We start from the raw sequence: 13,864 nt of genomic DNA, 5'->3' as shown, positions 1-13,864 counted from the left end.
TTCATAGTAAGAGCAGAGACTGAGTAGCAGCCTCAGTGTCAAACAAGCGGCGAGCGAGGTCTTTGGACCTGTATGTGGAAAATGTACGGAAAAAGAAGCCCCAAACTACTGAGTGCGCGGAAGGGCTTTCTGTTTCATTCTATATACTGTTTGATTTAATGCCATAAGCAACATCAGCTTTACAGTAAGAAAAAAATGAATAAAATATTCAATATAATACAAATATTCACAGCCGCCTGTGCTTTTTAAACGTGTAATTGTTATATTTTAAGACAAAGAGAAGAAACAGACAGATGTATAAAACACTCGTTCAGAACGTGCAGGGGGGAGGGCATAGCGCAAGTGGTACAGCGCGTGCCTAGCACGCAGGAGGCCCTGGGTTCCAGCCCCAGCACCTCCTCCAAATATAAATAAACCCGATTACCTGCCCCTCCACCAAAATGAAATCATTAGACAATACAACAATAAATAATATATTTTTTAAGAAGTACTGATTGAACGGCCAATGAAGAGGAACGAAGTTCTGACGCAAACCACAACGCGGCGTGAAACACTACGCTCGCGAGGGGCGGGCGCAGCTCGGGGGCGGGGCAGCGCTCCGCGCGCGCGCGCGAGGCCCCAGGTTGCAGCCCCAGCTCCTCCGTTAGAAAGACAGAGAGAAGAGCCGCCGAGCGACCGCAGCCCGTCACAGCGCACTGCACGCCGCCGCCCTGAGCAGCAGCGCGGACGAGGCAGCTCCCGAGTCAGAGGCAGACGTGGCCGCGCGGGACAGGGCGCGACCAGGTAGCCGGGAGGGACGACCAGCTGCCGGGAGGGACGCAGACGGCTGAAGGCCGGCCGCGGGGGCGGACGCACAGGCCTGGGCGCGCCTGAAGCCCGCTGAGTTTTCCTTCCCCGCAGGTGAACTGTGTGATGTGGGAATCACTGTGAGAGCGCAGCGACCGGGCCCTCCGCGCAAAGCGCCGCAGAGCACGCGCCCCGGGAGGGGTGACGCGACGCCGCCAGCAGTTCAGGCCGGGGGTGGGGGGCGCTCCGTGAAGAGCGCGGGGCACAGAGAAGAGGGGCGCTCTGAACGGCGGGCGGGGTGGGCTGCCAAGGCGCAGAGGCGGAGGCGCACCGGGCTGGGCCCGGGAGGGCAGGGAGGCGGGAACGCCTGGGTCTCGACAGAAGCAACACCAGCTCTTCCCTGGGGCGGGCCAGGCTCGGCCTGGACCCTCAGGCACCCCCACCCCCACCCCAGTGAAGCCACACTGGGCACCGCGCCGAATGCGGCACCTCGTTACCAGAGAAGCGGGGACAAGCTGGAACAAGTTAAAAGAAAAACGGCAGGCGAGACTGCGAAGCTGGAAGGGTCACTTTCCGAGGCACGATCGTTACGCAGCAGTGGACCTGAGCTGGCTGAGACTGAGACACGGAGTGCGATGATCACCTACAAACGTCCGGGCTGTGACAGGAGCGGGAGGAGTGACGGGTCACGGGGGGAGGGAGCAGAGCTAGAAGTGACCCGGGGTTGGGGGGGGGGGAATCAGAGGGCGACCAGAAGGCTGTGCTTTTTCCGGCGTCTAATGAATCGTTTGCCCCTGGAAAGGTGTTTAAAATCGAGAGGATCAGAAGAATCAAAGCGTTCAGAGAAGGAAGTGTTCCTTCATCAGCGGGAGTTGCTCTCGGTCTGGCAGCCTTTCTCCGTCTCCAGGGGTCACGCGTGGTTTGCATTTTACCTGAAAGTGGCAGTGGGTGTGGGCTTGGGGAGCAGGGAGAGATTGCACTGGCTCCTGATCCACGATGTGCTAAAATTTCCTGTCTCGAAAAGAAACTCAAAGATCCACCTTCCTTGTGAGACTGGAATTACTTTTTAAATGAGGGTTTTTGTTCTGACTTTGAAATGCAAAGCTTCCGTCATCCTGAAGTCCTGAGGAGGGCGTTTGGGAATGTGCCATGAGAACTCTGGATGGGTTAGGGAGGAAAAACTGAAGACAGGTGTGTTTCACAGCACAGGTGTGAAAACAAATCTCCGGAAGGATTAGTACCTCATTAGTTTAAAATATTTCATTAGCATATCACACGAGAAAAAGGAGTTTTCTGTACGGTTTCAGTATGTGACGGGTCCCATGGACGAACTGGGAAGGGTGTACCCAGCTTCCGACACTTGGTTTGCCAGACCTCACACAAGATAACTCCTGTCTCCTTCCCCTGCGTCCCTTCTCCCACCAGCCTGTCCATCTCTCACCTCCTCTCCAGTGAAAGGCCCCTTTAGACTTCACACCAGAAAAGAATTTCCCCAAAAGTACTAATATGTAATATTTGGGATTTGATGAAAATCTTATTACACCCTCACTGCAATGAATCAAATCCTTCTCTCCCGCTTCCCTTCCTTGTTAAAGGTACAAACCCAAGCTCGGCGGAGGTGAGACTGAGCCATCTGCCCGGATTGCCCGCCTCCTCACCTCGGCCGGCCGGTTCCACGTGGCGAGCTCTGCACGGACAGGCACTGTTTCCTTGTTCACTTTCTCACAAACACTGTAAGTGCAGGGAGCACACAGGTCTACACAAACCCCCTCTACAAAGGTGCAGCTTTCCGTGCACATACTGAAGGCTTTGCATCCCAAGGCAAACAACAAGAACCCTACAAACATGTCCGAGGAAGTTCATTTCCACTAAAATGCAAGACAGACTTGTTCCCATGAGTCCTGCAGACTCCTCCTGTAGCGTAAGCACTGAGGCTTGTAACTCGGAATCTTCGTTTCCTCCACGTAGAAAACGTCTAACACAGAGCCGTCCTCAAGCGCCTCGGGCCTCCTCATACTCAGCCTTAGCTGAACTGACGTGCCCTGGGGGGAGGGGCTCCTGGAGTAACAGACGCACAGGGTCGCGCCTCCGGTCAGAAAACACAGCAGAAGAGACTCTGCTGAGAGAAGCAGGGGCAACAGAACCTGCAGCAGCAGGGCCGCGAGGGCTGCGTCCTGCGCGCGGGGGGCTGCCGCCCTCAGGCGCGCCGGGACGGCCCAGGACCCTCGAGCCGGGCGGGCCCTCACTAGGGCGACGCAGGCAGGAGACACGCACCTCTGCAGGGCCTGCAGCACTCCTGTTCTTCCACGCCGCCCTGACTCGTTTTTTAAAAATCCCTGGGTCAAAGGGTATACACTTTTTTAAAGCTTCTGATGTGTAAACAAACTGCCGAGAGTAGTTGTACTAACTTTCAGCCCCCAGGCAACAAGTAAGGGTGACCATTCATTCCCCCGCCTCCCGGCCCCCTGGGGCCCCACCCTCCCTGCCCCCCCCCCCCCGCCAAGACGACAGCTCATCTGCAGTTCCTCATGGCTCTCTTCATTTGTAGTGAAGCCAAAAACACAGGCAAAGCATTTAAAGATACATTTATTGGCCACTTCTTCTTCTGTGAAACTCCTGGTAGCACCCTTTCTGGGTTGCTTCTCTTGGCTGAGTCCTTTCCTCGCTGACCTGGTCGCAACCCGGATACAAGTGCTCACGTCTCCGCATCTGTTTCCTGCAGTAGCTTCCAAGCACTTCAGCCCTGGTTTGTGGGCACCATCCTTCCAAAACAGGTTGGATCAGGTTCGCTCCGCCCCTTCCCACGTCTCAGACAATTTCCTACCTAAAAATGGAGCCCAGACTCTTCGGCAGGGCGGCCGCCATCCTGCCCCATCCCACCTCCCAGCTTCGTGTCCTGGCACATCCGAGCCACACCCCAACTTTGCCTCCACTTTGATGTGGCTCTCTGGTCCTGGGCTGTGGACGATCTCTTCCCATCTCACCGTCCCTCCTGGCTGAGACCACCCTCCCCTTTCGTCCGCGGACACTTCCCTTTGCAGAAGTGAATACTCCCAAAGTATGACTTCTGTCTCGTGTTTCAGAGTTGGCTATACGTTTAATTCCCCACTCTTCGGCCAACTCCTCAGTGAATTCTTTTCACATACCAAGGCTGCCTAGCAAAACAGCCTGCACAGAGAAGACAATCGAAAAACAACTGGAGAACGAACTAAAGGAACACATGCTAATCCTGGGGGAAGCACTGATAACTTCCCAAAGAGCTTTTTAAGATAAATCTGAAGCATCTCCAAATCAAGACAGTGTGATGACGCAGACCTCGGGGCAGGGCACGTCAGCCTCGCACCACAACACCCAAGCTGCTGACAGTTCCCAAAAGACGGGCTACGGGACAAGTATCGGGTACGAAGGTGGCCTCCGGCAGGAATTCTCCGGCTTTGTCTGCTGAATGTTATTGTAATGTATTCTGTTCTTAGTAGCTATTCCAGCCCTCACTGAACTCGGGGTAGTAATACGATTTCTAGAGGGACTTGAGCCAAGAATCACAGTGTAACAGCAACTCAATCTGGATGCTCAAAGCCACATACTGTAAGGGTGAGCCTCAGAGGTCGGGGTGCGGACTCCAGCCTCCGCGCTGCTCGGGGAGAAGAGGAGCCCAACCTCACACCGACACAAACACGGCCATGAAAGACTGGCTCGGGCGCCTTTCCTGCTCTCCACGGCGGGACGACCGTCCGAGAGCAGAGCTGGCGGCATGCAGGAGGCTAAGGAGCGTGGCTGGGCAGGCGGAGGACCAGAAGCACAGCTGAGGAAGGGCTGCCTGACCGCTTGGCACAGGTCAGGACGTCAGAACCAGCGCGGCATCTCTCCACAGCCACGGAAAGGCAGCAGGGGGGCTAGCAGAAGTCCATGGAATAAGTGGGCCTCGAGAGAGAAAATTTCAAATTTTCAAATTACTTCCTTCAAAGTAGCCACTCTCTACTGACAGACACAAGGATGAGTTGAAAGCGGAGGACGTCTGGATGGGTTTAGAGAAGGCATGGTGACAAGGGACGTCACTGAACGGATTCAGCGGTAGCTGGCGGTGACTCGGATTAACTCGTTTCTGTGGATGGTCTGGTGGTGAGCAGGAGGTTTGACAGAGATGCTCAGTGTGGTTTAAGCAGACGAGAATCTGCCCCTGAGGTTTCTAACAGTTATGCCCCGAGGTGTGAGCCGTGCAGGGGTCGACTGCAGCCTTCGGGGGGACGGCCCAGCAGAAGTGGTCCTCAGGCCCGGCCCGGCCTGGGCTCCAGCCCAACCCCACTTACCGGAGGTGTGAGGACGTGACAGAAGCCGAGCGCGGATTTGTGAACAACTGGAATAAACTGCAGCCTATCCTGCCATGATACCAATGAATAAAACACGAAACTTCGGTGGCCAGGGGGCCTGCGGCCATGGCAGGCGCTTCACGCCCATTCACTCTCCCACAGGAATCGGTCACTTTTCCACTTTGCAGAATCCCTCCAGCGTTTAGCAACAGGGAACGTCAAAGAGGCCTTTGAAGACTCCGCCTCACGGGCACTTCCCACGGGTTACGGTGCGCTCCCAAGGGCCCTCTTCCCTGATGCTTCGGGGCTGAGCCTGCAGCCTGAATTTCCGGTTCTCTTCCTAAGGTCTCCCTGGACCCCAGCTGCCCCCTGCTGGCGCCCAAAGCCACGGCCACCCTGGCCCCGACTCCGTAGGCTGACGGGAAGTGGCCGTGAGGTTCCTGCTGGGCTTCCCCTGCCCCCTTCCCGACCTTGCAGCCGACTCCTGGCCGGCAACGCCTGGATTTGTTCTCACGAGGAGAGGCTGTGGCCGCTTAGACAGAAAGTAAGGAGATGTCACTGCTCCTCCGTGACTGACCGCGAATGAAATGGCACAATAAAAAATTCCGTACACACACGATCCGCAGTCAAGGCTCCACTGCTGACTACACGCTCCCGCGCAGGGACCTCCTCAAGATCCACTGGAGACACAGGAACGTCCTGCTCTCCTCCTGTCGCCACAGGCGGCCAGGCAGGAGGGACCCCCAGTGCTCAGGCCTCTCGAGGCAGGAAGATCTCAGAGGCACCCCGTTACCGTCAAGGGCGCCTTGCGCCCGGCACGTGGGAGGCGCTCCCTGAACAGGTGCTGTGTAGGTGCGAGCCGTGTGCCTTCGGGGAGGCAGGTTTTTCAAAAGTTAGAAACAAAACAAAAATAAAAACAAATCAAGAGCCTCCCGGCCTCCCGGTCATGGCGCCGACAACCCTGCGGTGACCCTGCGCTGACACAAGGCACCCAGTTCAGGCTTCCGCACCAGCCCCGCCCCCCGGGAGACGAGGGGCCTGGGGGCGGGCGTTTCCGCCAGCCTGGAAGGAGCCGCCGGAGCCACTGGCCGCTCCCGGCCCTCACAGGCGGGAAAGCGAGGCCTGAGGGGCCGGCGCGGCTCAGGTGGACGGAGCGGGAGCTTCAGGACAAGTCACGGGACATCCTTCAAGCCCCACCGGCGAGTGGGCAGGGGCCCAAACCCCACTGTCTGCAGACGCACAGCTGCTCCGCAGAGAAAGAGAGGAGGCCCCCTGCCTCAGAGGAGGCTTCCCAGGGACCCTGGTCTGGCTCCTAACCACCAGACCTCCGAGGAGCGGCCACATCACTCACTGTCACTCATCGGCTTTTGAAGGTCAGTGGCAGGCAAGGATTTGTGAAGGTCAACAACCGACAGCCGAGTGACCCTAATGGATTGGGGTCAACGGTCTCCAGGACCAAGACACAGGCCGCTGGCACCTGTCACTCCAAAGGAACCTCCTTGGACACAGCAAGAGCTGGACCCAGGCACGTACAGGGACGTAAGGTCTGGTTTTGGACAGATATCTGCAGAGAAACCAGCACGAGCTTTTGCCTTCTGATTATTCTCGTTTGTACCTGCAGATGTTACGAATGCGCTAATGTCTCAATTTCTAAGAACCCACCTCAGTCTAGGCACTTCTAAGATGCTGGCTGCTCTCCTGCTAAAGCCTTCCTCCCCAGCTGAGATCACTGGAGTTCTTCTACGTGACCTTCAGCCTCCTGGGTTACTCTCTTTCTTGAAAGGCTGTATCTTGATGCAGGAGTTACACCTCCCCCGAGCGAGCTGGGGAAGGGAGTGGGTGGAGGAGGAGACAGAAGACACGCCCACAGAAGATGAACCGGGGACTAGAACAGGTTTACACTGGTCTGACTGGCGCCCTACACACTGTTTCAAGAGCCAAAGGAGTGGGGACTCCTGTCTCATGGAAAAATGTTCCAGAACACCAAAGGAATTTGATGCAGCAGCCACTCAAAGAACAAGCCAGTTGCGACTACAGTTGATTACACTGATTTGCAGAATTGAAATTTGCTAAGAGTGCAGAACTTTAACAAAGGTAAATACTGTGAGGTGATGACAGTGCTAGTTAACCTGCTGGGGACCCTGTCACACTGTCCACGTCACACACCTGACAGTGTGGGGTCAACTGCACCCCAGTAAAGCCGAAAAGAAGGACCAAAGCAAGCACTTGTGGGGAGCTTCACGCAGCTCCCCGTGGAGAAGGTGCACCAGGTCTCGCTGTACTGGCCAGAATGGGGGGGGGGCTCCACCTTCAGAAGTGGCGGGGTGGGACAGGGCGCCCGCATGAGCAAGAGAAGATGGGGGAGTTGGGGGACCATCTGACCCGAGGCAGCTCCTGCGGGGGGCTCTCTCCATCACGGGGGGCCCTCTCCATCACGGGGGGGGGCTCTCCATCACGGGGGGCCCTCTCCATCACGGGGGGCCCTCTGCATCATGGGGGCTCTCTCCATCACGGGGGGCCCTCTCCATCATGGGGGGCTCTCTCCATCACGGGGGGGCTCTCCATCACAGGGGGGATCTCTCCATCACGGGGGGCACTCTCCATCACAGGGGGCTCTCCATCATGGGGGGGCCCTCTCCTTCACGGGGAGCCCTCTCCTTCACGGGGGGGCCCTCTCCATCACGGGGGGGCTCTCCATCACGGGCGGCCCTCTCCATCACGGGGGGGCTCTCTCCATACGGGGGCCTCTCTCCATCATCACTCCATCAGCCCCAGGCCAGCTGCCCATGGTCCCCAGACAGGGCTTAGGAGTGAACTGCGTGGGTTCAGCCGACTGTGCCAGGGCAGGACAGGTGTTGGCAAAGCACAGCCCCGAGGGAGGTTAAAGAGCCCCTGCACAGACGTTTTAAGTTACCTGCTATTCACTCTCCTCCCCCCGAGGCAGTGGCAGTGCTGGGTCGGCACACTAGGCCTGGAACAGTCAGGCAGCCGTCTCTCTCCTTGGACTGGAAGGCAGCTGCAGGGGCACACGGGCTTCGTGGAGGTGATCCTCTCCTGGGGCTGCAGGGGAGCAGGTCTGAGCTGGAAGGAGCCGTCCAGGCCCAATTGGGCCACTCAGCAGTGCCTCATACAAGAAGAAGGGGGATGCGGTGACATCTGCCTGCTCTCCCGTGGTGCCGCTCAGGCGTGAGGATGGCCTCTCTGGGCAGAGCAAAGCGAGGCTGCAACCCAGCTGCGCGCCCGAGCAGAGGGACGACGAAGGCTGAGCCCAGGGGTGTGGTCTTCCCAGCACCTGCACCTGCACACACCCGGAGCACCCCACCCCGTGGCATCTAGGGACTGACACGAAGTACGTGCGCAGTATAACCTTCTAAAAACGCACATGACGTTTACGGCAAACGTGTTAGCCCCCCTGAACTCACCAGGACCCAGTCCTTGAGCTCTGTGAAAATAACTAAGTTAAGAAATCTAAAATCTCAGACTGCCTGCATATTTACTGAAGGGAGAAGCCATGTGTCTGCAAAGTGTCAGTGGGAAATTTCCCACCACTGTCACAGCTCTGAGGCAGGCGACCTCGGAACCGCGGCTCTGCTCCTCGAGCGGCTGTCAGCTCTGTGTGAGCCGGTGCCAGGGCCGCAGTCGTGGAGACTGACGAGGTCCCCTGCCCAGCAGCTGGCAAGGGACTCGGGAAGGAGACGGAGCTGCCTTCTGCAGGAGGCGTGGTGTGGGAAACGGGGCCTGGAATTTCAGTTATGAGCTGGGATTCTGGAAGACGACAGACCGCGGTCAAACATGGGCTGTCCTAGAACGCACAGCGACGTCTGGGTCTGCTGTCCTCAGTGCAGTCCGCTCTGTGCCATCACAGCATCCTACTCTGACACCACCTCCATCTGCTTTTTAAAAGAAAGCCCCTCTGGAGCTTCAGAGCCACACTTAAAATGGTGTAAGATTTACACTTATCTGAAAAATTACAGCCACGTCTCTTCTTCCAATACCAAGTGAACGGGGGCACGGGTTCAGTAAACTGGTAATGAACGGGAAGACAGCCCGCGTAGTCTGATACCGTTTATTTCAACTTTGTATCACACTGAACAACACTGCACCTCGTCTGTGGAAACAAACATGTACGCCAGAAGGTGAAAACGAGGCCTGTAGAGCTGCACACCGGTTTAGGGCAGTGGTGGCCACTGCAGGTGAAAACATAAAAATGGAACTGGGCACAGAGAGGACTTAACTACATTTACTATTTAAAAAACCTGAAGCGGAACAAAGCAATACCCGTTAATTCTGAGTACCAAGGTGATGCTACATTCATCCCCACACTTTTTCTGAATGCTTGAAATAGTTCATGACGGTAACTTAGTACAGCCACACGCAAGAAAGGGAAGGGCGTGGGGGCCGAGATCGGAGCTCAACGCATACGACGGAAAAGGTTTTCACAGAGGAAACACTCTTCTGGAATCGTCTGCAAAAAAATGTTTGTGACCCAAAGTATATATTTAACACTGTTCTCCTGGGCACAACGTGGGTCTGGAGCGACAGGAAGACTGAAATTAAGAAACCCAGATACGACTGAGAAGCAGGGTCAGAACGTCCCACACTCAAGACCCCAGAACAAGGGACGGTTCCAAGGTGGTCGTGGGGCGCATCAGACTGGTTTTTAGTAAAACAGTAACTGGAAACGACGCTGCTGACGTCAGCAAGTACCGCCCACGAGCGCTGATTCTCACAGCGCCCCGCCCACGGAGAGATGAGGCCGGGGTGGAGGAGTCAGGGAAACGAAGGCCAGAGAGACGGGCCGGAGAGGGGAGCACGCGGGTCCCAGGCGCCTGGAGCTGAGATGCGTGCCCTTCACGCCCGAGCCGCACGGACGCTGGCACCAGGGGCAGGTGACGGGGTGGTTACATGCCTGCCTGTCATCCGTGCGCCCACCTGCCGAATTCAGTCCAATCAAAGCTAATGTAACACACCCAATGGAAACTCCAAAGCATATAGAATTTGGGGCCAGACTTAAGAAGCTGAAAAACAAAAAGTCACCGCTATGGAGTCAAGGCAGAGCCCAGGAAGAGCCACCACATTCGGAGGCTGCGGAAGGCAGAGGCTGGGGCAGGAAAGGAAGCCCCGCCCCCGCCCAGCCTGCACCCCGAGTCTTGCTCTGAAACAGCTGCACTGGGAGAAGGACAAGGGCCTGGGCGGCTCCTACGCCGACAGTCAGAGCATCCAAAGCTACTGAACGGCCCAGGGGAACCTGTCTTGGGTCAGCAAATAAATAATCAGCGAGGGGTATGCTAAGCACTCCTTCCACACGTGGTTTGTGGCTTTAGAAGACAGACATGGTTCTGGCAGTGAAGAAACTCAACTGGAGAATAAGAACCATAATTATGAAATACAAAATAATGAACTAGAATTCACTCACTCATCTAAGTTACTGAGCAAGCACCAAGCACCTGCTATGGTGCTCAGTTTTAAGATGAAAAGGACCTGGTGCCTGCCCACCGCAGGCAGGCCGCCTAGAACGGGAGGACAGACACGAAAACCAATAAAACCCGAGCGCCACGGGCGCTCCAGGCACCCCGAGGGGGCCGCACATCCGGCCGGGGTGTCAGGAAGAACCAGAGGAGAAATGAGGTCTGAGCTGAGTTTAACAAGCTCAGAGTCCCATCCAGGGGCTCCCCAGGGAGACCGGGGGGAGGGCAGCGCAGGCAGAAGGACCAGCGTGAGCAACAGGGCCGGAGTGTGAGAACGGCACGCAGCCAAGCAGTCTAAGGGCTGCATGTGGCTGGGTGCACATTGAGGAGAGGGTGAGACGAGGTGTGCATGCAGGACAGGGCGAGACGAGGTGTGCGTGCAGGACCAAGGCCAAGGACCGTGACAACCGGTGCGCACCGAGCCCACCTGCCGCCTCCCCTGACCCCCCCCCCCCGCTATTCCTTCAACAAGTCTTCACGGAGCAGGCGCTGCATGCCAGGCAGCATTCTCCGTACAGGGGACACGGTGTTGAAAAGGTGGACGAGGCTCTGGTCCTTTCCTCACGGGGTGCCAGTGAGGGGGGCGTGAGGCGGTGAGGCACATGGGATGCAGAGCTGAATGGCACAAAGACGGGCACAGGAGGCTGCAGCCCCCCAGAAAACACCCGTGAAACAGACCAGCGCACACACTCAGCAGCTGTCGGTGTCTCATGTCCTGGGCTCCAAAACCTGCAGCCCAGCTCCGACCACAGGAGGCAGGTCACTGTATTGCTACAGGTCACCTTTCTCAGGAGCCTGCATCACTCCCTTAAACTCCTACTTGGTGGCAGAAAATTGGTTGGTTTCCCTGCCGATCTTGAGCAGCTTCGGAGAAGCTTCCGGAAGATGTGCTTAGCTGTCGTGCTCCCTGACCGGTGACCCCCAGCACTGGCTCCCCAGGCGGCCCGGGTGCTGCTGAAGACGCAGCTTCTCATGCCTCCTGCAACACCGCAGGCAGCAAAAGTGTGTCCCCAAACAAGCAGAGACGCGGCGACACTGGCACGATCCCGGCACGGGAGCAGAACCGTCCTGGTGACTGTGGTAGCTGGACTGCAACGTCCTGGGCAGTGGCATGTCCACTAATGAACCCCTGGTTTCAGTCACTCAGAACTTTCTGAAAAATTCTTGGTTTGAAATTTTCTATCTTGGTCTCACCCTGAAGATACATTTTTTTTTCCTGAGAAAAGACTAAGTCTGTTCAGTCATATTTGAGAAACAGGACGGAGCCAAAACACTCTTTCCATTTTGAAGACAAGCTGTTTCACAAAGAAGTAATTTAACGCCAGTTAAGCTTTGGTGCACCTCTGTGTCAGTGTTCTAAGATGTGTTGCCTCGCTCCAAGATCCTGAAGCTTCTAAAGCTAACCAGCCATGTGCTGTTCCAGCGGCCTTTCAGTTGCATTTTTCCTGTGTGGCTGTTAGTATCAAAAGGAGCTACCAGAAATCCATGTAATTCTGTCCTTTAAGTTTTTCCTTCTTTCAAGAAGAAAGTGAAAATTTCTACGGAACATGTGAAATCTGAGAGGGAGGCCTTACCTTTTCCATCACGTAAGTAAGAATGGTAACTGGCAGGCTGTCGTTAACTGGGGCAGTTATGAGGCCGCGTCCACACCGCGGGGCAGTCAGTCCGGCCCTGACCCCGGGGTGCACGTCTCCACCTGCAGGCTGGCACTGCCACCTGTAACCCCGCCCCACGGGAGGTGTCCTATTCAACAGTCTTCCTTCACGCATTATGTGTAAACAAATAGGAAGCATTTGGCTGGAAAACAGGGCACAGCTTCACCATTCTGATGAAGAATTTCAGCAAGTTTGCACCCCTGTGTCTCCTGGTTGGTGTGAGCAGTCTACAGTGCCTGGGGAGCCCCCCGCTGCCCCCCGACTGCAGCTAGGAACAAAAGCGGCCTCAGATTAATGTTTTAAAACGGCTCTATTTCTTTTCCTACTTGAATTTCTCAACGTTTACCCAGTTTTTCTTTCCTTCGCTTCCCACGTCTGCTTTCTCTCTCTCTCCTCGTCCTGTTTCCTCCTTGTTTCTTTTGTTCATGGTTTTGTCTCCAGCCTAGCCTTCTCATTTCTTTATTGAACTAAACAAATCACAAATTGACAAAAAAGAGAACCGGTGGATTTCAGACAGCAGTAAACAGAAAATGCAGCCCAAGCGCGTAACCCAGACCAGCTCACCTCACAGGACTTGGTAGACTGTGACCCTCAGTTCCCCAGAGATAACTGGAGACATATGCTGCTGACTCGTCAAGGATCCAGACATCCCCACCCAGACTCCCCCGCAGGGGCACCTTCATTAGTGGCCGTCACTTCCGTGGACAGATTCTCCTGAGCCCCCTCCCTTCTAAACCAGCCCTTCCCGACTCTCGAGCAAGTCATGCAGAAGGAGGAGTAAAGCGGGACCTGCTTCAAATGCAAACTCCTAACGTCTGTTGAAAGACCAAGCATCGCTCAGAGCCTGGACTCTGCGCACCGGCCCTTCCGAGGTGGCGCCCCCCGCAGTGGCCCGAGCAGCTGCCGGCTCTGCCAGGACGCTGCCCCGCCAGGCGCGAGGCCTACCTGTTCCCGGGTCATCTTCTGCAGCTCGCTCTCCCACGCGGCCTGGTCGTCGTCCAGGTTGTAGGAAGCTGGCGGAGTGAGTCCTCGAAGGATCAGGGGGTCTCGGTCGTGGCAGAGGGCTGTCAGGTGTCCGATGTACAGCTTTAGTTTGCTTCTATTTTGGTCAAGTTCTAAGAGGGGCTGGATGATCTGAGGTGAAAAAAAAGAGGAGAGTCAAGGTCAGCCTAAAACGTGAAGCTGGAATCTCTTTGTCAAGTTCAAGTTTCCCACATCAAGGAAAACTGAGCGAGACTAAAGCCCCTGTAACCACCGCTCCTGCGATCGCGGGGGCGAGAGGCCGCGGCAGCCCCACACGGCTGCACGGTGACTGTCGCCCCCGGTGCCGCTCCGGGAGCCGGGGTGGAGGGCACAGGCACGCGCACTGATGTGAGACGGCTCCGCACCCAGGCGGGAGGTGACGCACAGGCCGGCTCATTCTCACAGTGGTGGCATCCCTGACACACAGACTCCAGGCACCTCTGATTTCCCTCCCGTCGGCCCGCGAGCAGGGTGCAGAAAACGGCTCGTGAACCGTGCTCCTCCAAAGCCGACACCACACACTGCGTGTGCCCCCGCCTCCTGGAAGGGAGGGAAGGTTCTGTCTGCAGAGAAGGTGCATGTTTTCCTTGGCCACGAGACGTGATGAGTGAACTCACTCGTTACT

General features: G+C 56.4%; 1 protein-coding gene across 1 annotated transcript in view; it reads right to left on the bottom strand.

Annotated features, from left to right (window-relative positions):
* The window catches only part of ERC1 (ELKS/RAB6-interacting/CAST family member 1), a 289,213-nt gene that overhangs the window by 10,362 nt on the left and 264,987 nt on the right, over positions 1–13,864 (bottom strand). Inside the window, 1 exon segment of the mRNA XM_032472831.1 lies at positions 13,162–13,350. Within this exon segment, the coding sequence (XP_032328722.1) occupies positions 13,162–13,350 (189 nt within the window).

The sequence above is a fragment of the Camelus ferus genome, chromosome 34 (assembly GCF_009834535.1).
Source record: "Camelus ferus isolate YT-003-E chromosome 34, BCGSAC_Cfer_1.0, whole genome shotgun sequence".
Taxonomy (NCBI): Eukaryota; Metazoa; Chordata; class Mammalia; order Artiodactyla; family Camelidae; genus Camelus; species Camelus ferus.
The sequence above is the reverse complement of the archived record's forward strand: the minus strand, read 5'-3'. Positions and strand labels throughout refer to the sequence as shown.